This window comes from Bos taurus, chromosome 23 (genome assembly GCF_002263795.3).
Source record: "Bos taurus isolate L1 Dominette 01449 registration number 42190680 breed Hereford chromosome 23, ARS-UCD2.0, whole genome shotgun sequence".
NCBI lineage: Eukaryota > Metazoa > Chordata > Mammalia > Artiodactyla > Bovidae > Bos > Bos taurus.
The window spans coordinates 19,333,036-19,356,152 of NC_037350.1; the positions used below are offsets into that span (position 1 = coordinate 19,333,036).

A 23,117-nucleotide genomic window follows, 5' to 3' on the forward strand; every position below is an offset into this window, starting at 1 on the left:
TGGTGTACTCAGCACATTCAGCCAGACCCCAAACAGGTGAAGTTCCTGTCCTGGGAGCCAGTCAACCTTCTGTTAATAATAGGGCAGACCAGCTGTAACAAAGTGCAATGTCAGGAGCATAATGCAAACAAGGGATAAGGAAAGAGAGCAGTAGAGTTCTGTTGTGTAGAGTGAAGATGATATTTGAGAAGCGACACCACAGAAAGTAAGGAATTGAGCCTCGTTTAATCCATGTTTGCTGAATGAAGGAAAGAATGAAAGAATGTGGATAGACGAGTGATACGGCCCTGAGAAAGGCATCCCTCACTGTTCTCACCTACAACTGAGCAGTCCCACTCAGTAATCCCCAAGCTCTGTCCATCATAATTAGAAAGCAGGCTTCGATCGCACCCAGAAGAGCCACTGCAATTGTTGAGACCAGGCATTTGTGACTTCGGGGGACATCCCGTCTGTCCGATGATGTGTTAGGAGACCGAGGCAATGCTTTATCACAGGCTGGATTGCTTCTCTTGGCAAATGGTCTCCCCAGAGGTCCTAAGAGCTGGGGTTTTATACTGGGACTATTTTTAGTTGTTCACAGAGGCTGCTGGGACCTATTGCTTCAGGAGGGGCTGGTGAAAACTTTACCCAAGGGAGAGGCATTGCCTTCTGCAATCTTAGCCTGAAGAACTCTCTAATGAGATGTGAGGATTTACAGTCTCTGAGAACTGGATGCCTCTTTCATGAAATACAAGATGAGGTAGCCCTGCTCTGTACCCAGCAGTCAGCAAGAAACCGGTCAAAGTTATTTTGGTCAATGGGGTGGTAATAGTTCCCATTCAAAATCTTTTGCTAAATAAAAGGGACTGTTTTGCTTTGGGACTGATTGATACTTGGAAAGTCTTGGTTGGGGGCAGGTCCGGAGAAGATGCCCCTCATGTTGAGTTTTCACGAGTGCATCCCAGCAGGGTGTGTGTTCCAAACTGCATGTCCTTTTCTTACCAGTAAAACAAAGCACTGACGGGCATTCAGGAAAGCAGTTTGTAAGGTCCAGTTGGGAGATTCTGAGCTTGGTATTTAATCTGCCACCTCCTTCTCTTCCAGGATAATAAGGGCAAGGCTGCCTGTAAAACCTACTGCTGTTGAAATCATCGTCCCAAAGCACGGTTCTGACCTTGCAAGTTCCTAGTTTTAAAACCCTAGATACTCCCTGCTACAGATGAAATACTATCTAAAAAGTCCTAGGTGCCATTTTAGAACTTCTGTATTCCAGGACAGTCCCAAGGTTTAATTTTGCTTCTCCTGTGCCTCCACCTTCAGCTCCTCTTGTGCTCCAATCAAACTATACCACTGAATGTTCCCTATAAAGGTATTTTCCACCTCCATGACTGTGATGGACTCCATATTTGTATACTCCCCGCATTCATATGTTGAAACCCTCAGTTTTATGCATATGAACCTATTTCATCCTCATAATAATCCAGTGAAAGATTAAATTGCCTAAGTCTACATAGCTAATAAGAGACAGGATCAGGATGTGAATCACACAGTCTAGCTCCAGGGTTTCTGCTGTAACCACTAAGCAACCTGCCTCCCAGTGACATAGGATTTAGAAGGATGATGTGATTGCGGAGGCCTAGCATCTCATCCTTGGTCCCAGGTCCCATCTGCCACCTGCGTGCCTACATTTCCTTCAGAGTTTAAAGTCTTCCTCTTCCATGAAGCCCTCGCTGAGAAGTCCAGTCCCCTTCCATTTCTGAATGCCTTCAGTGCTTATTTGACAACATGTATCATGTATTCTTGCAACTGACTCTGTCTCAACTCTCATGTTAGTTCTAAATACTTTACAGTGGGTGTTACTCCTTCCTTCTAGCCAGCAGGTCAGAGCCTCACCAGTGAAGGTCCCCAGCTTAGACTGCTTTTCTATTGCTCACAACACCTGCACACCAAGTGCAGAGTACAGGCTTCATAAAAGACTCATCAGCCTGTTTGTGTGAAGATGGATTAAAGGCATGCACAGGGAGGAACAGGCAATTGGCCTGAGCTCATTCTTGCAACTACACATTGTTTATGATGGATCAAGAGTTCACCACACCTACAAGAAAATCACTCAACCTTCACCCTCATATCTTCTCAGTAAGCAGACCCCTTGCCCCACCCCAGATAATCCCCTCTGCTTTAACGTGGCAAGTTGTTTTGACTGAGAAGGACCTTGATCTCTGTGTCTAATTTCCAGACTTAATGCTGTTTGGTCCAAGTGGCCGATGGGACAGCATCTTCAGTCCTCAAAGTTACTGCTGCTTTGATGGATAACACTTACCACAGACCCTCAGTGGGCCTGGGCATGGCCAGTGGATACTGACAGCTTTACTGAGATTCACAGGCTCTACAACGAGCTGTAGAGCTTTGGCTAGTCAGTTGCCACTTGAAAGCAATTGATTCATATGAACTGATAGCACAGATACTACTTATCGAGGAGAATAATTTTCACTGGCGATTTCTTTATTTTTTGGGTAGGACCACTCTTCTTTTTCACTAAATCCAATCACTGAACCTTTTATTTTTAGACAAGGGAATAAAGACCCAAGGCAGGGCCTGTGACCACATAGCTGATGAGTCTTCATGCTGCATCTGAGCCCAGATCACCCTACAGTGGTACTGTCTTACAGAACTTTCTGAGATGCTAGAAATATTCTCTAGGTGTACTTTTCAATATAGTGGCCAGTAGCCACAGATGTCTGACTGGCACTTGAAATGTGGATAGCATGACTAAGGAACTGAATTTTTAAGATTTTTTTTTCAGTTAAATTAATTTAAATTTAAACGCCACAGGGAGCTAATGGCTAGTGTTTTGAACAGCACAGTTCTAGAAGAACCAAGACAGTTAACAGAGGGTTGCTATTGTAAATACAAAAAGACTATCCATCAAATCCTTTCCTTTCTTGCCACCATAAGAGAGCAGGACACAAATACTTCTGTAGATGGGAAAAACATGCAGTTTGTACTCCAGTTAACAAAAGGCCTGCATGTCAGTTACTCATTACCACCTGACATATTTACCCTGCAATTGTTATCACTGAAACCTCAGAACATTAGTGGTTTCGTAAACAATGTGTCCTCTTGTTTATAAGCTGTTGCTGCGTTACTGTTGTGCACCAAGCTGGGCAATAATGAGGAGCTGGCACTTTTGCAAACCCACAGGCTCATGAAGGGATGCAGAGAGCTCTGCTCATAAAGCATAAACACGGGGCATGGCTTCAAGCCCAGGTTTCTAATCTTTGTCCTCACAAGATTACACAGAACACTTGGTTTCAGGGCTGAAAACATGTTCCACTCACAGGGAGTCATCTCATATTTTTAAGGGCGTGTCATTTGGTGGAAGAGCTGCCAGTCAGTGAATTTTCCTATGGACACAATACAATTTATACACAAAATCAACCTGGATTCTTCAGGCCTGGGTATTGGAAGACAGCTTAAAAATAGCATTCCCTTCTAATAGTAGTGAAGTCCTCTTTTCCTCCAGGTTTTCAAGGGAACTCATGGAATCACCAGAGGCTTGAATGGTAAGAAGATAAACGATGAGAAGATGGCATTGTATTTTGACTTTTGTTGATGAATAATTAGCTGGGACATCTATTTTCCTGTCCCCTCATTACTCAGAACATAAAGTGCAAAATAAAAACAACATAGTCTTAAAAGAAAATGGAAAGATGGAAGGTCAGCAAGCAGCTTTTGACTGAAGGCCATCTGCAATAGCTAACTCCCACAATATCACTTTAATGTCATTATCATTAGACTTTAATCTAGTTGAACTTTATGACTATATTCCAAACTCCAATTCAGACTTGACTTCAAGGGACCAATATTTGAAAGAAAGGAGAAGCAACTCAAGTGAAATGAGGATCTTAAAACCAATTTTGACAATCTCTATTTTGGACAAGATGGAAGAAAAGGAAACAGATTTCCATTTAACAATAGAAACTTTCTTTAAACAACAGGTAGAGCAGACAAACTATGTGGAGTGATGGTTTTCAGACACTGGAGACAGGTAACATAGAGCCCCAATACAGGCTGACTCTCTCTGAGTTGAGGAGACAGCAGAGGCTGATACTTCAGAAGGTCAAGGCAGCTAGAATTCACAGATCTAAATAACAGACAGGATGGAGGTGCAGAGAGAGAGACAGTGATAGAATTAGAGCTAGATACATAGGTAGATAGATGCAATCCATATTTTTAACCTGATGGAAAATTAGCTCAAAGTGGATTTTAGAGTCAAATATAAAACCCCAAATTGAAAAACTTCTAGAAGAAAATATAGGAGAAAATCTTTGTGACCTTGGAGTAGACAAACATTTCTTAGAACAGAAAAAGCACAAACCATAGAAGAAAGAAATCAATACAGGGACTTCATCATAATCACAACCTTCAGTCTTCAAAACACACTTATGAAAAGGAAAAGCCTCTCTAAACTATGTGAAAAATACTTATCTGATAAAGAAATTGTATTTTGACTATATCAGAAACTCTTAAAATTCAATAATATTAATATAACAATGCTAAAATAACAATAATAAGCAAAATATTTGAACAGATACTTCATCAGAGAAGATGCAACAAAGGCTAATAATCACATGAAAAGATGTTTAATATCATAAGTCATTAAAAATAAAGTAAATCAAAGCTGCCATGAAAGATCACTATACATTTATCAGTACACCTACAACTTAAAAGATTGACAATACCAAGTACTGGAAAAGAAGAAATTAGAAATCTTTCATAAATTTTCCCAGCCACCTTGCAAAGAACTTGAAAGATTTTTTAAATAAGGTTAAACATTCACTGACCATATGCCCCAATAATTCCACCCTTAGGTATTTGACCAAGAGAAATGAAAACACAATCAACACAAAAGCTTATATGTGGACACTTATAGCCATTTTATTAATAATAGTCAAAACCTGGGAAAGAACCCAAGTATTCGTCAACTGCTGAATGAATGAACAAATTGTGGTACAGTCACACAGTGGAATATTACTTAGCAACAAAAAGGAACCACCTACTGATGTATGTACTGATATGGGTGAATTCAGAAACATTATGCTAAGTGAAAGAAACCACACACAAAAGGTTACAGAGATTAATTCAATTTATACAATGCTTTTGAAAAGGCAAAACTATGATGATAGAAAGATGTGTGGTTTCCAGGATTCAGGGCGTGGCTGGGAGGGGCCCCATAGCAAAGGGTCAAGAGGGAATTTTCTTAGATCATGGAGATATTCCTTATCATGATTGTGATGACTGTTATACAACTGTATATATTTGTTCAAAATTCAAAGACGAGTGCACTTAAAATTGCTGAATTTAGTATATGTAAATTATGTCCCAACAAAATCGACACTCAAAAAAGGAAGGTCCATGCTAGGATATATAGTATAGTACCATCTGTACTAAACAAAAGAAAAAAAAAGATAATTTCAAATATATGAACATACATATATTTGACAGGATTGTGTAAAATGTTTCAGGAAGCATAGAAGAATAGAATAAACACAATAGAATAAATCACCTCAGAAAATGGAAATGGAATGCCTGAGGGAGTGAGGTAGAAGAGGGACTATCTTTTATACCTTTCAAATTTTGAACCACGCAAATTGTGTGTGTGTGTGTGTGTGTGTGTGCACTAAGTCACTCAGTCATGTATGACTCTTCGAGACCCTAAAGACCATTGCCCTCCAGGCATCTCTGTTCACGGGATTCTCCAGGCAAGAATACTGGAGTGGGTTGCCACGCTGTCCTCCAGGGGATCTTCCGCACCCAGGTATCAAAGAGATCCAGCATCTCTATGTCTCCGGCATTGGCAGGTGGGTTCTTTACCACTAGCGCCACCTGGGAAGCACTGTGCAAATGGTAAATGTATTCAAAAGGGGAGAAGAGTCAGCTGGGCTCCAAAACCTGTTACTGTTCAACGTGAGTTGAATCAAAGTCCTGTTGCTATGTGAGAGAGAGAGGTAAAAAGATAATTATCACATTGTTTTGGGTTGAATTATGTCTCCCTAACATTCGTATGTTGAATCCTAATCCCCAGGGCCTCAGAATGGGACCATATCGGAGACAGAGTCTTTACTGAAGTAATCCAGTCGAAACGTGATCATTAGGGTGATCCTAATGGGATCAGTGTACAGGAGACAGGGATCAAGACCATCCCCATGGAAAAGAAATGCAAAAAAGCAAAATGGCTGTCTGGGGAGGCTTTACAAGTAGCTGTGAAAAGAAGCAAAAAGCAAAGGAGAAAAGGAAAGATATAAGCATCTGAATGCAGAGTTCCAAAGAATAGCAAGAAGAGATAAGAAAGCCTTCCTCAGTGATCAATGCAAAGAAATAGAGGAAAACAACAGAATGGGAAAGACTAGAGATCTCTTCAAGAAAATCAGAGATACCAAAGGAACATTTCATGCAAAGATGGGCTTGATAAAGCACAGAAATGGTATGGACCTAACAGAAGCAGAAGATATTAAGAAGAGGTGGCAAGAATACACAGAAGAACTGTACAAAAAAGATCTTCACGACCCAGATAATCACGATGATGTGATCACTGATCTAGAGCCAGACATCCTGGAATGTGAAGTCAAGTGGGCCTTAGAAAGCATCACTATGAACAAAGCTAGTGCAGGTGATGGAATTCCAGTTGAGCTATTTCAAATCCTGAAAGATGATGCTGTGAAAGTGCTGCACTCAATATGCCAGCAAATGTGGAAAACTCAGCAGTGGCCACAGGACTGGAAAAGGTCAGTTTTCATTCCAATCCCAAAGAAAGACAATGTCAAAGAATGCTCAAACTACCGCACAGTTGCACTCATCTCACATGCTAGTAAAGTAATGCTCAAAATTCTCCAAGCCAGGCTTCAGCAATACATGAACCGTGAACTTCCTGATGTTCAAGCTGGTTTTAGAAAAGGCAGAGGAACCAGAGATCAAATTGCCAACATCCACTGGATCATGGAAAAAGCAAGAGAGTTCTAGAAAAACATCTATTTCTGCTTTATTGACTATGCCAAAGCCTTTGACTGTGTGGATCACAATAAACTGTGGGAAATTCTGAAAGAGATGGGAATACCAGACCACTTGACCTCCCTCTTTTGAAATCTGTATGCAGGTCAGGAAGCAACAGTCAGAACTGGGCATGGAACAACAGACTGGTTCCAAATAGGAAGAGGAGTATGTCAAGGCTGTATATTGTCACCCTGTTTATTTAACTTCTATGCAGAGTACATCATGAGAAATGCTGGACTGGAAGAAACACAAGCTGGAATCAAGATTGCCGGGAAAAATATCAATAACCTCAGATATGTAGATGACACCACCCTTATGGCAGAAAGTGCAGAGGAACTAAAAAGCCTCTTGATGAAGGTGAAAGTGGAGAGTGAAAAAGTTGGCTTAAAGCTCAACATTCAGAAAACGAAGATCATGGCATCCGGTCTCATCACTTCATGGGAAATAGATGGGGAAACAGTGGAAACACTGTCAGACTTTATTTTGGGGGGCTCCAAAATCACTGCAGATGGTGACTGCAGCCATGAAATTAAAAGACGCTTACTCCTTGGAAGGAAAGTTATGACCAACCTAGATAGCATATTCAAAAGCAGAGACCTTTGCCAACAAAGGTCCATCTAGTCAAGGCTATGGTTTTTCCTGTGGTCATGTATGGATGTGAGAGTTGGACCAAAAAGAAGGTTGATGACCGTGCAGGGCTTCTTAGGAGGAAGATGGGTCTGGAGGCAGAGTGACCAGTTGAATAACTGTGGCCAAGATGACCGTGGCCAGTGGTGGCCACGATGGAGAGGAGAGAACAATTAGGCAGTGAAGTTGACTGGACTGTTGGGTGGTAAAGAAGCAGAAACCTCAGTTACTCAGAAGTTTTAGTTCATACAATTGGTGACACGGCTCACAAGGTGGTGGGATGAGGTGTGGATGCGGGGACTGCCATTAACTTTGCAGTCCCTTTGGAGAAAAAAATGTCCAAAATTTTTCTTGGAAAACAGGTGGGTTCTAATTTGGGGGTATTTATTTCAGAATATCACATCCCCTTCCTTTTCAGAGCTAACATGATCCCTCTATGATGACCCAGGTAATGCACCTTTACAACTCTTTAGCAAGTGTTTCGTCCCATGATTTCTTGAGACGCTATTATAAAAGGCTTAGAGCAAGAAGCCAACTCCACAGAATGGACAGAGTCAGCTGTACCACTCAAAGTCATTCTCCCCCTCCCACATGGATACACAAGGTGTGAGGACCCAGACAGGGAAGCAGAATGCATCACAGAGACAGACAACATCAAGGGGCCCTCCTGAGACCCCTTTCACAAAAAAATGTGTATGGAGTTTTAGAATGCTCCTCAACCCCCTGTGTTAGTTGCTCAGTCATGTCCAACTCTTTGCAACTCCATGGACTGTAGCCTGCCAGGCTCCTCTGCCAGTAGAATTCTCCAGGCAAGAGTACTGGAGTGGGGAGCCATTCCCTTCTCCAGGGGATCTTCCCAACCTAGGGGCCAAACCTAGGTCTCCTGCACTGTAGGCAGATTCTTTACCAACTGGGCCACCTCACCAATTCAATGGACACAAACTTGGTCAAACTCTGGGAGATGGTTAGGGACAGGAGAGCCTGGTGTGCTGCAGTCCATGGGGTCACGGACAGTTGGACATGACTCGGCAACTGAACAACAGAACCTCCTCCAGCATATTCAAAACATCTAGCACCCCAGGCTAGGAACGCCAGTAAGAAGGAAATGCTCTGGATGAGGGTGAGGGAGGACAGAGGTCAAAGCCCTGGCTTTGCTCTTCATTTGCCATCAGGCTTGGGTAAGTTATTTAGCTCCTCTGGTTTTCAATATTCCTGTCATAGCACTAGGATTCTGTTCCCTCTTTGATTGATGCCATTGATTCACAGAGGAAACTAGTTCCCACGGCCACCTAGAAGATGATTTTTAATAAGACCAGGATTTATGTCCCCAGAACACATGTCCCCAGAACTCTTATTAAGAAGACGTTGTGACAAGAATAGGCATCTTTATTCAAACCTGCCCCTTGTTCCATATTCATGTTTCAAGGGTTCCATAAAAGGACAGCTGGGTACATGCAACAGGTTCAGACTTGCACTTTGTCACAGATGTTTCAAAGGACATATCTGATAGGTCCTGATTACTGACATTAGAGCAGGCCCTCCCTAGGGGTGGTGAACAGGAAGGCTCTTGCAGGGTTCTAAATATAAAACTTCCGAGTAGTTCAGCCAGGCTAAGACAGATCTCACAAACACATTTTTTTTTTTAAATTTCAAACTATACTAAAACAACATCAATCAAAACTTTGTGCTGAATCCATGTTATACTTCCCCCTAACAAAACATAAAGTACCAAGATACACATTTAGATAATACATAAATCAGCAACACGCTTGGTCGCTTTTCTCAGAAATTCAACTGGATGAAATCAAGGATATAAATATTTGGATAGACCCAGACTCTCAGCTGAATGAATAAATAACTAAAAAAGAAGACAGTCATTGTACACAATATATTTACATTTAAAAGTTTCACCTAATCTTTGAAATGAAACTTGGTAGATGTTTGTTTGGTCCTGTCCTACACGGTTAAGTGGAAATGGTTTTTAGTTTGCTTATCCATCACCCTGAACATTGCTTTGCTCATGGTATTCTCCTCCAATATCATGCTACTCTCAGTTGCCTTCAGGATAAAATCCAAGCTGCTCCATGTGCCATGTAAGACCATGCTAATATATTGTAGTAGCTTATAAGGGAAAAGAATCTGGAAAAAACTAGATATATATGAATCACTTGGCTGCATACCTGAAACTAACGCATTGTAAGTCAACTACACTCCAATGAGGCAAACAAACAACAAGACAGAAGGAGAATAAAAGATACAATTAAACAATGAAAAGAGTGTACTCCTGGTTCTTCAGCCTCAGCATCTGTGCTGCCTCGATGGGCATCTTCCCTCCACTCCAGCCTCACAGACCTCCTCGCACACACATGTGTATCTGCTGTGCCTTTGTGTCTGCGGAGTCCATGGCCTGACACATCCCCATGGCACCTCACCTGAGTCACATCTCAGTAAGCAAATCCAGCTGCACGTCCCTCATTTCCTCAGTGGGATTTCTAAATTCCTCGACTCTGATGGGGAATTTTTGTTTGCCTCCAAGGCAAATGGACTCAGTGTGTTGCTTATGAAAACTGCCAGGAAGGAACCGGGAGGTGAGGGGAACTATTCTCCCCGATCTTGGCCGAGGAAAGAGTCTCAAACCCCAGACAGTGACAGAAAAGAAAGGAAACCCTGTGAGTCCAAAAGATTGTAAAAACTGAGCGAATCTATCAATGCAGAACTTAACCATTTATCCACAGTGTATGTGCATTTATTCATTTACAAATTATAGTAACTATAATTATAGTAGTATAATTATAGTATGCTACTACAAGAATACACTGTGCACATGATGAAATACATAGAAATACATAAAATAACATTGAAGAAAACTAGGTTACCTCAAATGGAAATACTGCCGAATACTTTTTATCCTAATTACAGTATTCTAACAGCCTGTGGATTAGGTTGAATATTCTGGATACCAGGCTACAGATTAAGAAACATTTACTAGGGCCTGTATGTTGCCTGACTCCAGAAGGACACCATTACCATTTTCTGTGAATGGTGCTCCCCAACTTTGCTCCGTGCACAGGACGTGCAACCCTGCATGGGGACCCTGAGAGAGCCTTGTCAAAGACGGACCCTGAGGACGCACTTTCCAAGGAACAGACTTCGCGTGAGGTGACTGAAAAGGCATGTTGATTTCTTGCTGGCCCTCCCAGTCACACCCAAATCGGGAGATCCTAATCATTATCAAACAGTCTCCTTGAGAGGATAACACATGTGCCAGACACGTGATGCTGATACAGAGCTGGAGCCACATGTCCTGGTCAAAGACTGTAAGAGCTGGAAGGGCCTGCATTTCAGAGGTGAGGAAACTGGGGCCCAGGAATGCTTTATAGTGAATCATTGACCAAAAAGTGTTAGAATTTCCTGACCAGTACTCTTTCCACAATATTAGACTGTCACCTTAAGATCAGCAAACAGAGTATTTATGATGTCTACTAACTATAAGGCTTTGTGCCTAAAATAAAAGTTATTATTTTATGATGGTTCAAATTCATCACAATAAATGATAATAACTCAGGCAACCAGTCCATTCTAAAGGAGATCAGTCCTGGGTGTTCATTGGAAGGACTGATGTTGAAGCTGAAACTCCAATACTTTGACCACCTGATGTGAAGAGCTGGTAGCCAAAGACCCTGATGCTGGGAAAGATTGAGGGCAGGAGAAGAAGGGGACGACAGAGGATGAGATGGTTGGATGGCATCACCGACTCAGTGGACATGGGTTTGGGTGGACTCCAGGAGTTGGTGATGGACAGGGAGGCGGGGCGTGCTGTGGTTCATGAGGTCACAAAGAGTCGGACACAACTGAGTGACTGAACTGAACTGAACTGAAATATAGAGTATTTACTATACGTCAGATAGTATTCTAAGTGATTTACATGGATTCCCTTATTCAATCCTCACAACTACTCTATTAGGAACATAACATTATGACATCGATTTTACCAAAAAGAAAACTGATAACCTAACAGAAATTAATTTGCTAAGCCAGGGTTCAAATTACGCAACCTGACTTCAAAACCTGCTCTACAACATATATATATGTACATATACACACATATATATACTGCCTTCCATGATAATGACATCAATAGTGTGCAGGACAAATGGTGTTCATTTGTATCCTTTTTCTTTGCAACTGTCATAATCAGAATACTTTTTTTTTTCTTTTGCATTAAATACCATAATTTTTTTTCTCTCTCTTTCCTTCTCCATCTTCCTGTCTATCTCTTATCTCCATCTATATCTCTTTCCTTCCTCCCCCCGTCTGTCCCTCTTGTCCCTCTATTTCTTTCTCTTTCACACACACACACACACACACACACACAGTTAAGACAATGTCTATGAGGTCTTTTAATTTTATCAGAAAGCAGCAGACAATTCTTATAATCCTATCAGCAAATTCTGAACTGACAGTCTGTCTTAATTGCCTATGACATGGATTGCAGCTCTCACTAGAGACCTTTCTTTCACTGGATCTCAGTCAGTGACCACGAAGAAATTATTTCTTTCCTCTTATTTTCAAGAACTGTATTTCTCTGGACTTCCTTGATGGTCCATTGTTTTAAGACTCCAGGCTTACTCTGCAGGGGGCAGGAGTTCTGTCCCTGTTCAAGGGACTAAAGTCCCACATGCTGAGTTGTCCAGACCAGAAAAAAAAAAAGAATTGTATTTCTCTGTCTTCCCCTGGGAACAGAGAGTTGCACTCGGGATGTGCTGTTTTCATCTCTTATATCCAGTGTCTGGCATGCAGTATGTCGTAAATATAGGAAGGAAGGCGGGAGGGAGATCGGAAGAAAGGGAAGGAGGGAGGAAGTGAGGGAGGAATATATGGAATACTGCATGATCCACATTTTCTAGATCACATGTTCCTGGAGGAGGAGTTCACAGGTGAAATGGAAATAGCATCCCCATTCACCCAGTGGCTCTAGGGTCAGCCTTGGCGCCTTCCTTTTTTCATGCTACACGTGAGACCCGCCAGCAAAACCTCTGGGCTCTCTCTTCCCAACCATCTCAGCCCTGCCCTGCTGTGAGCATTGTCCAATCCACCATCTTTCCTTGTCTAGATTTCCAACTATCTCCAGCCTGTCCTCCCTGCCTCTACTCTTTCTCTGCTCTTCGTGACCCAGGGATAGAACCCAGGTCTCCCGCATTGTAGGCAGACGCTTTAACCTCTGAGCCACCAGGGAATCCCTCCTCTCTCTGCTCTAGTCTATCATTGAAGAGGCAGTCAGAATGTTCCTTGCAGAACCCTTTGATGACAACCCCCTTCCCCACCCCGCCCCCTGCACTTATCCCTCAGAGTAAAAGTGAAAGTTCTTTCTATGGCTCATCAGGCCTGGAGGTGACCTGTGCCCACCCCACCTCTCTTTTCCTCCTTCGCTCACCCAACCCCAGCCACACCGCCTCCTCCCTCCCCTACTCAGCATCATTCATGGTCCCACTGTGGGAAGCTGAACAACAGCTCCCAAACACGCCCATGTTCTAATTCCCAGAAACTTCTATAACAAAAGGGACTTAGCAAAAGTGATTAATTAAAGGATCTTCATATGAGGAGATTTTCCTGGATTATCCTGCGGGCCCAAACTAACAATTTTCCTTATAAGAGGTGCCAGAGGAGTCAGATTAGAAGGCAAGGGGAAGCTGGGGACTCCATGCTTCCATTGCAAGGGGCGCAGGTTCCATCTGTGGTCAGGGAACTAAGAATCTGCATGCTGCACAGCGTGGCCGGAGATGTGACATGGGCCACGAGTGAAAAATGAACACTGCCCCTGGAAGAGTACTGTGCTGTGCTCAGATCCTCAGTCCTGTTGGACTCTTTGTGACCCCGTGGATTGTAGTCTACCTGGCTCTTCTGTCCTTGGGATTTTCCAGGCAAGAATACTGGGGTGGGTTGCCATTTCCTCCTCCAAGGGATCTTCCTCCTGCATTGCAGGAAGATTCTTTACCACTGAGCCACCAGGGAAGCCCTCTCTAGGAGCAAGGGTGGGTGGCGGGTAGAGGGGGAAGGAGGTTGGGTGGTGGGGAGGTCGATGGGAACAAACTCTCCCTGGAATCTCCAAAAGGAACACAGCTCTGATGACTCCTTGTTTCAGCCCCGCAAGACTCACTCCCGATTCTGATCTCCAGAATGCTGGAGAATAAACCCATGTGGTTTGGAGCCACTGTGTTTCCAGCCGTTTGTTAGGGCAGCCGCAGGAAGTTAACACACCCGGTATTCTGTTTTGTGTTTCTCTATAGCACTGGCACCACCGGGCATGTTTTACATTTACTTCTCTATGTGTCCATCTGTTGTCTCTCCTGCTACGAAGCAAAGCGCAGGGGAGCCTGGACTTTGTTTTCTTCCCTGTTGTACACCCAGAACCCGGCCCAATAACTATCTGTTGAATGAATAAATAAATGACGTATTTTAATTAATTGATCAACACCCGGAAGTGGCTGAGCCTTAATACGAGGCTGGTTGAACACACAGTTATTAACTTGCATTCCATTTTCTCTGATGTGTCCAGACAGGTGGAAACACACACAAATGAGTGCTGGTACAGCTGCAGCCCAAGCTGTTCAGTTGCTAAGCGACTCTTTGCGACCCCATGGACTGTAGCCCACCAGGCTTAGACTTTGTCCATGGGATTTCCTAGGCAAGAACACTGGAGTGGGTTGCTGTTTCCTTCTCCAAGGTGTCTTTCTGACACAGGGATGGAACCCTCGTCTCCGGCATCGGCAGGTGTATTCTTTACCACCGAGCCACCTGGGAAGTCCGAGAAGAATCCACACAGGGAGTCAAAAGAGGGGGAAAAGCCTTTGGGGTTCACAGTAGCTGGAACATTAACGGAACATCAGCAGCCCAAATGGTCCAGCCCAAAGCAGCCCAGGAGGAGATCAACCCCAGAACCCCAGCAACAAGCCCACTAGGAAAATGGTGATCCCCATCCAATGCAGGGGTTCCAGCACCCACTCCTTGGAGCTGGGAGGAGCATGGAGCTTGAGCTGGTCACCCTCATGCCCTCCATTCCTGGGCAGGACCAGTCCCTTGTCCTCATGTTATGCATTTCCACTTTCCAAGGAATAAAGAACTGCAGTGGGCTGGGGTGGGGGTTGAGAAGCTGAGATTAAGCCAGTCCTTCTCACTGAATGATGCTGAGTATCATCTCTTGAAAGGAGTTCACACATAGGAGCTGAGGTTGATTTTGTATTGTATGACCTCTTAGCAAACTTCGAGTTAATTAGATCCAATATTTGCTTTAGGGAACTACGGATCTTAAGAACTTAGAAACCATTTGTTACTATCAAATAGTTTTTCCTGTGGCTGGCACCAGATGGAGATGCCAATATTTCTATTTCCTCCTTCTTCTGTTTGGTTCAACCACGGTGGCAGGCTAATTTCTGATGAAATCAACACTTTGCCAAATATACAAATAATGGTCTGATGTGCCTGGAATGATGGTGATCACGACAATGGTAGTTCATCTTCAATGATCAGGACAACAATGATTCAGGATGCTGATGGTTGCAGGGAGTTACATGGATGCCTCAGTCTTGAGGAAAATAAACCCAGTCCTCACTTTTGAAAGGTTGCGTTTTTCTTTTTTGAAACTAACAAAATGGTAAGTGGATATAAAGGGTGGAAGGCAACTTGAATGCCCCTGTTTGAACTTTGTCTCCTCCGTAGAGCCTCTCTTGACTCTTTTGTGCACCCTTGGGTGCTCCCAGGATACCCACAGCACTTTACTTGCTCACCTCCTCTATTTCATAAAAATTCACAACTTGCCAAGTCTGTCTCAAGTATCCCATTGTTATTTCTTGACAGAAAGGGCTCTGTCTACAGACCCATCTCCCTCCCAAATGCTCAACACAATCCCAGGCAAGGTTTGCCAGGTGCTTAAGTACAAATCGAATACTCTGCTTGGTGCTTTTGAAAAAGGACCTGTGTGGCCGAATAAAAGAGACACAATTTATACACCAAAAACAACTAGGAAAAAATACAGAGTAGGAAATAATTATACATTAAATTAGCAATACATATAATTAATGCATTTCATTAGAGGAGTTAATTCGAAACCAGAAAGGGGAGAAATGAGTGTAAACTGGGGTTTTCATAGGTTCATAGAGTAATCAATTTTGTTAGCCAGGAGTAGCAGGATTTGCAAATATGTTGTCTTCACATTAAAGAACTGTGTCAGTATGAATTTGGGTGGGGGGATGTTGGGGGAAAAATCATCTTGATCCATAAAGATGAGCTGTTTAGCCCTGAAATGCTTTTTATGTCTTGATAATATTCATAACTGCAATCTTTATTAGATTATCAGTCTAACACAAAGATCATCAAAGTTCTTTGTTTAAATATCCCAAGGGTTAAACATTAACACTGACACTAAGTGTCTTACTACTAGTGAAATCATTTTATCTCATCAGATATTTTAGTTATATTGGTGTCAAAAGGGCAAACTGAGTAACAGAGGTAACATTTATTGACCATGTATATGAAGTACTATCTGTGAACTGGAGAAGGAAATGGCAACCCACTCCAGTGTTCTTGCCTGGAGAATCCCAGGGACGGGGGAGCCTGGTGGGCTGCCGTCTATGGGGTCGCACAGAGTCGGACACGACTGAAGCGACTTAGCAGCAGCAGCATCTGTGAACTTAGAAACACTCAGGAGGAAACACTGGTGCCTGACTGTAGTCTTGACTTTCACAAACCGTAGTTTTGTTTTGCAAAATCACATTGATGAAGGAAATGTAACCAGACAGGAAAAGGAAAGGATTTGAGCACCAATTTCTGCTCACTCATAAGCGAACTTTTTTTTTCAGTTTTGATTTTTTGCTCATCATGGATGTTTTCTGGCATCCATTTTTAACATTTTAGTTTATTTTTTGGCCAAGTCCCACGGCATGTAGGGTAGTAGTTCCCCAACCTGGGATGGAATCCATGCCCCCTGCGGCGGAAGGGTGGAGTCCCAATCCCTGGACCACCAGGGAAGTACCCTCAAAAGGCATCTCTGAAAAAATGCTTTGCCCGTGATACAGAGAAGTGATCACAAGACACACACTTTAAATGGACTTTCCAATTCTTGTAATTTTGAGCTGTTCTGGGTAAACCGTGGAATGACTCATTTCATCAGCCCTACTCTTGAATAGACACTGACATCCAAGGACCATGACACCATGCATCTTTCCCTGGTCTCTCAGAGCAAAATAAAGCACCGGTCAGGCCATCTGTATGTGCAGCTGTGCCTGTCTCAGGGCATTCCTTACCTTCACAAAGAGGTTAATCTCGGGGTTTGCGGAAGCCGATTCGTTTCCTTCTGAAACATCGTCAGCAGAATAGCTGGTAGGGGAGATCTCGCGGGTGGAGAAGGCTCTGCTATTCTGGATGGTGAAGCTCGAAGGAGAAGGCAGGTCTGCCTCCATCTCGCTTCCATTCTCCTGGGGCTCCTCTGGGTCAGGCCCCTGGGGCTCCTCTGGGTCAGACGCCTGGGGCTCCTCTGGGTCAGACGCCTGGGGCTCCTCTGAGTCAGACTCCTGGTCCTTGGTTGGTGAGAGCAATTCTTCCAAGGAGATGTCCTCGTCCTCTGTGGGTTCCCCTGGGTGGGGGTCCTGAGCCTTAGAATATGGTTCATCAGGCAGGACGTATTCTCCTGTTTCTGGCTGTAAAGAGGCCGAGGTTCTCCCCTGATGCCCAACAGGGTACACGGCCACAGAGTCATATTCTTGGTTTTCCAGCTCATTGACATATAAGTTGTCTTCCCTCCTCACATCTTCATGGACTTCATCGTAAAGGGGACCTCCGTTTTCTGCTGGGTCTGAATCCTCATACACCCTCTCTGTTTGGACTCTGTTGTAGATGGTGGTGCTGTAGTTTTCGTCATTCATGTTTATTGATCTGATAGATCCTTTCGCAAGCAGACCCGAGTAGGTCTGAGATGAGGAAAGGGCTAGAGGATGCTGCACCGCCTTGCAGAGGAATCAACAGGCTTTTGAAACACAGCAACCAGCCACAGCTATCAGTGACAGGTCTCTAACAATCATTTACCGGAGACTTTAGTCGGCAAACCACAAGTCCATTGGACATAAGATAAAGCTTACACAGTCAGTTAACTCCTTCATGCCTGAGGGTATTTTCAAGCAGACTGTGGTTTTTGTCATTGCCAGTAGCTCCAAGATTCTTTGGATCAACTAGAGGTTGAATTATCTTCCCAGTACACATTGAAATTCTGAATAGTTAGCCATTTGTCATTAAATAGGGCTCCTTCTTCCAACTACCTCCAAATGCTGACAACATTCAAGAAGTCCCTGCTGTTCGGTGGAAAACAATTCTGTGCAATCATAACTCATCCATGAAGAGCTGAATTTGTTGCTCAAAACAACTGTTTGAGCATTGATGCCCTGTGATAAATGAGCCGTACATGTTCCAGTTAGGTAATGCATGCCATTTATGTTTCTTATCTGGAAACACCATGAGGTGATTCAATGGCAGAAGGAAAAGAAGATAAGTGCTCTGTTCTATGGTCACATCAGTACAGATCACCCAAGCTAAGGCACTCAAAGATTTATGGCGTGGGTTTTAGTTTTTTCTCTTCAACTTGCATGTGATCATCACAGTCAACACACCTTCACAACAACCCTTTTAGGTACAGGATACTAGATGAGCACTAAACGCTTGAGTCAGAAGATACACTCTCTCTCCTCAAAGGACTTCTAAAGCAAAGTACTGCATGCACAAGCTGCCTAGTTGATGTCATCTACAGATGCCACGAACACACAGGCTCTTTGTTTTTTAACCTGGTACTCTAGTCTGCTAATTCCTGCTTCCCTTCAGCACACCATGTACATCGTTCTCTTTCAAATAATAACCCAGGTGGACTGTAAAGGGACTTTTAATGTCCAGAAATCATGTGAAAATTGAGAAGTAACCTGCCTGGTTGACAGGTTTCAAAGCACCTGATGAGCATCTTATTGACAAAACTTCATTGTACCCTTGCCTCCAGTGCTGCCTTCAAGAATCTTCTGGAGTGAACTAGAGCAGGATTTCTAGAAATCTAGCTTTGTGGATAAAAATAGATCAAAGGAAAGATGCCAGAGACAGACTTTAAAGTCTATCAATGCTACCCCTTTATTTTATTGAAAAGCGAAGTGTGTTTAGGTCCGAATACCCAACTGATTACCATAGTTCCCATAGTCAGGTGTTTACAACTCAGTGGAGCCCCAGTTCAAATCCTTCTCACAATCTTAGCACTGGAGAAAACCTCAACGGTCATTCATTCTAAATGATTTTACATTTGAAGGCAGCCTGGAACCTAGAAAGGGGAAGCAAGTGGTCCAGGTTCTCACAGTGAGTTAATACTAAGCTGATTTCAACTGTGATTTCTTAACCTCCAGCTCAGTGATCTTCCTGCCACTCACTCCCTTCCTAAGTCAGTGTTTTCCAACCTTTTTTCCTGATCATACAACCTCCCAACCCACCCCGTACCTAAAAGATTCTTTTAAGATATTTCTCCCATGTAATTAAAATACTGCTGATATACTACATATCTGTTGCTAAGTCGCTTCAGTCGTGTCCGACTCTGTGTGACCCCATAGACGGCAGCCCACCAGGCTCCCCCACCCCTGGGATTCTCCAGGCAAGAACACTGGAGTGGGTTGCCATTTCCTTCTCCAATGCATGAAAGTGAAAAGTGAAAGTGAAGTTGCTTAGTCGTGTCTGACCCTCAGTGACCCCATGGACTGCAGCCTTCTGGGCTCTTCCATCCACGGGATTTTCCAGGCAGGAGTACTGGAGTGGGGTGCCATTGCCTTCTCCAACATATCTGTTTACATACTGTATATACATTTGTGCTTTGTACATCCAAAAAAAAAAAAAGTAAGATTTTTTTTTTCACTGAAGAACTAGTTTTCACTCTTCTGGATGTAGTATTGCTTCTTTTGAGAATTATGTGCTTACACTGCTAGAACCCTTCTAGATTATGTGCCATCCTGCATCATTTCCAAATAACAGTATCCTACAACCTGAGCTTATGTGCTTCACATGCTACCAGGTCCTTACCAAGACGACTCAGTGTGTCAAAGAGGCCGGTTAAACTTAGGGCCCAATATCACACAGGTATTTTATACATTCAGCCCCCTTGTCAGCCCATCTCAGGACATATCTATCATGATTTGTTGGGTTGCAATATGGAACTGGTCATCCTGTTAAAGCATAAATCGGATCATCTCTCTCTCTGCTCAAACTCATTTAATGGCTCCTCAAAGTCCTTGCTGTGACCCACATGCGTTTACACGTGCTCAGTCATGTTTGGCTCTCTGTGACTCCATGGACTACAGCCCGCCAGACTCCTCTGTCCATGAGATTCTCCAGGCAAGAATACTGGAAGGGGTTGCCATTTCCCCCTCCAGGAGATCTTCCAGGCCCAGGGATCAAACCCAAGTCTCCTGTGCCTCCTGCATTGGCAGGTGGGTTCTTTACCACTAAGTCACCTGGGAATCCCTATAGTGACCCACGAAGCCCTAGAAAATCTACACCAGCTTTCCTATGCCCACTTTTCTCCCCCTGGCTTACCCTGCTGCAGAGGATGTGACCTCGTTGCTGTGCCTGGAACACTCTGGATCTTTACACTGGCTGTTCCCTCTGCCTGGAATACATTCCCCTTGGATATCTGCATAATCAACTCTCCAAACGCTTCTAAGTTCCTGCTCACACATCCCTTTCTCAATGAGGCCACTCCACTGTCTTGTGTAAAATGATGACCCATCCCAGCTCCTATCTCTGCCCTCTCCCCATTACTAAAAGCCTTCACCGGACTTTCTATTTCTTTTTTCTATAATATATATCACCTTCTAATAAGATATATGCATTACCTATTTATTGTATGTCTTGCGTTTGTTTTTCTGTCTTCTACCACTGGAGTATAAGTCCTGTGTGGGCACAGATCTGTTTCTGCTTTTTCATTATGGTTTCAAGCACCTAGAATAGTGCCTGGCACATATTATTCTATACATTATTTGTTCAATCTATTTTTGTGATTGTTTGATATCTTTATCCTCTACTGGACACACAAAGCCCGTGACTATTTCTCTCATCAGTGCATACCTAAAGTCTAACAGACATCTGACACATGATAGGTGTTTATTAAATATTTGTTTTATAAATAACTGAAATGGAGAAGATGAATCTAGAATTCAAGCCATTTTACTCCTGGCCCATTTTCTACGTGTGTTATCTCATTCAGTTCAGTTCAGTTCAGTCCAGTCACTCAGTTGTGTCTAATTCTTTGCAACCCCATGAATCGCAGCACGCCAGGCCTCCCTGTCCATCACCAACCTCCGGAGTTCATCCAAACTCATGTCCATAGAGTCGGTGATGCCATCCAGCCATCTCATCCTCTGTCATCACCTTCTTCTCCTGCCCCCAATCCCTCCCAACATCAGGGTCTTTTCTAATGAGTCAGTTCTTTGCATCAGGTGGCCAAAGTATTAGAGTTTCAGCTTCAGTATCAGTCCTTCCAATGAACACCCAGGACTGATCTCCTTTAGGATGGACTGGTTGGATCTCCTTGCAGTCCAAGGGACTCTCAAGAGTCTTCTCCAACACCACAGTTCAAAAGCATCAATTCTGTTACTATATTATAAACTCCTGCAGGAATAAGCTGGGTCTCCTGTAGCACTTGGTATAAAACAAGTTGGCTTGTTTGCTTGTACAAGAAAGAGTCCCTCAGTCAATTAATCAATTAGAAAGTATTCTGAGGGCCCCTATGACTGTGACATATAACCTAGGGAAGGAAACAAGACATACTTTCATTTTCTCGAGAAGTTCTAAGAAAGAACCTGTGTGCTTTCTGAATACAAGTTTGCTTATATCACACCCATGTTTGGAAATCTTCAATGAAAACATGTTCAGGAAGATGTCTGTTCCAATATTTTTCACAAATGGAACCAAGTCTGTCTGTCCAGGCAGCATCTCCCTCAGCACTCCCCTGAATGTCCTACTCTGCAGCAGAAACGTTGCTCCTCCCTGAATACACTATCCTATTTCCTGCCCCTATGCTTTTACACATATGGTGCCTCCACTGGGCAAAATGCTACTCATTCCACTAGATATAGGATATAAATATACATAAGACATGATCGGATGTGCACACACAACTGAGGAAATTTACAAATTAGCTATTCCACAGAAAGTATCCAACTGGGACTACAGCAGCCCTGCCCATTGTCTTAGATAACTGTGGGGCCAGTGTCTAGTCTTCCGCATTGCATGTACAAAGACTCAATTTGTAAGTTTACACAGGTCTTTTCAAACATTGTAGAACTGAGTCACCTTAACCAAACTAAAAAACAAAACAAATATCAGTTTATCAACATAAAGGCCAATTTATTAATTTACCCCTCAAGGCATAACTGCCCCATCGACCTGAATATTTGCTCAAGATAATAAGCATGATCTCTTCACAGTAGCAAAGTCTACACAGAGAATCAGTTAAGGTAATATCCTCACATTATGCTTATATGACGTCTCTAGAATCTGAGACAATACCCTTAATTTAAAAACCCAAATCAGTGATTTGTGCCTTTTCTTATCCTGATCAGTCTTATTAGGAATTTTTCAAGTCTATTTCTTTCTAAAAAATGTTTGACTTTATTAATAGTCTCTATTGTTTATTTCTTTGTAATTTCATTCATTTCTGCTCCTATCTTTATTATTTCCTTTCTTATCCCCTTTTTGGATTTACTTTTTTGTTGCTGTTTGTTTTATACTCCAAGATAATTGTGATGGACACATACCATTGGCACTTAACTTTTCTTCTTTTCTAATATATGCATTTAAAAAAATTTCCTCTAAGGACAGCTTTATCTACATCTCACAAGTTTTGATTTGATTTAGTTTCCTTATCATCCAGTTCAAAATACTCCTCATCTTCTGTTTAGATTGTTTTCCTTTATCCATGAGTTACTTATAAATGTATCGATCTATTTTAGAACAGTTGAAGATTTTCTAGTTATATTTTTGCTATTGATTTTTAGCTTAATTTCACTGTAGTCAGACAAAACTGTTGTTATGATTTTAATCTACTGAAATTTGTTTTGAGATAAGTGGGAGTGATCTCAAGGCTGCAGGATTTCAGAAGAGGGCAAGGTCCCCCGGGTTGAGTGTATGGAAAAGGGAAAGTGAGTATCTTAGATGGTAGAAGAGGCCCAGACAATGAAATGGAGAAGGGTGATTAAAGTTTGAAATGTGATGCCGAATCAAGAATTCACAGTGGTGGAGATAAACCAGACTGGCTGGAGTACGTGGATTCTGGGGGGGGCAAAATAAGAGAAGTTGGCAATACGGGGTTGATTGTGGATAACCTTGAATGCCAAGATCAGAAATCTGAGTTTTATGCTCACAGGATGATATGGAGGATGAGCAGACACATAACA

At 42.8% G+C, this 23,117-nt stretch overlaps 1 protein-coding gene across 1 annotated transcript in view; it reads right to left on the reverse strand.

The window, feature by feature from the left end:
* Positions 1-17,727, reverse strand: part of CLIC5 (chloride intracellular channel 5) — a 170,282-nt gene extending 152,555 nt beyond the window's left edge. Inside the window, 1 exon segment of the mRNA NM_174276.3 lies at positions 16,956-17,727. Within this exon segment, the coding sequence (NP_776701.1) occupies positions 16,956-17,573 (618 nt within the window). The 5' untranslated portion in view covers positions 17,574-17,727.
* Between the last annotated feature and the right edge of the window lie 5,390 nt (positions 17,728-23,117).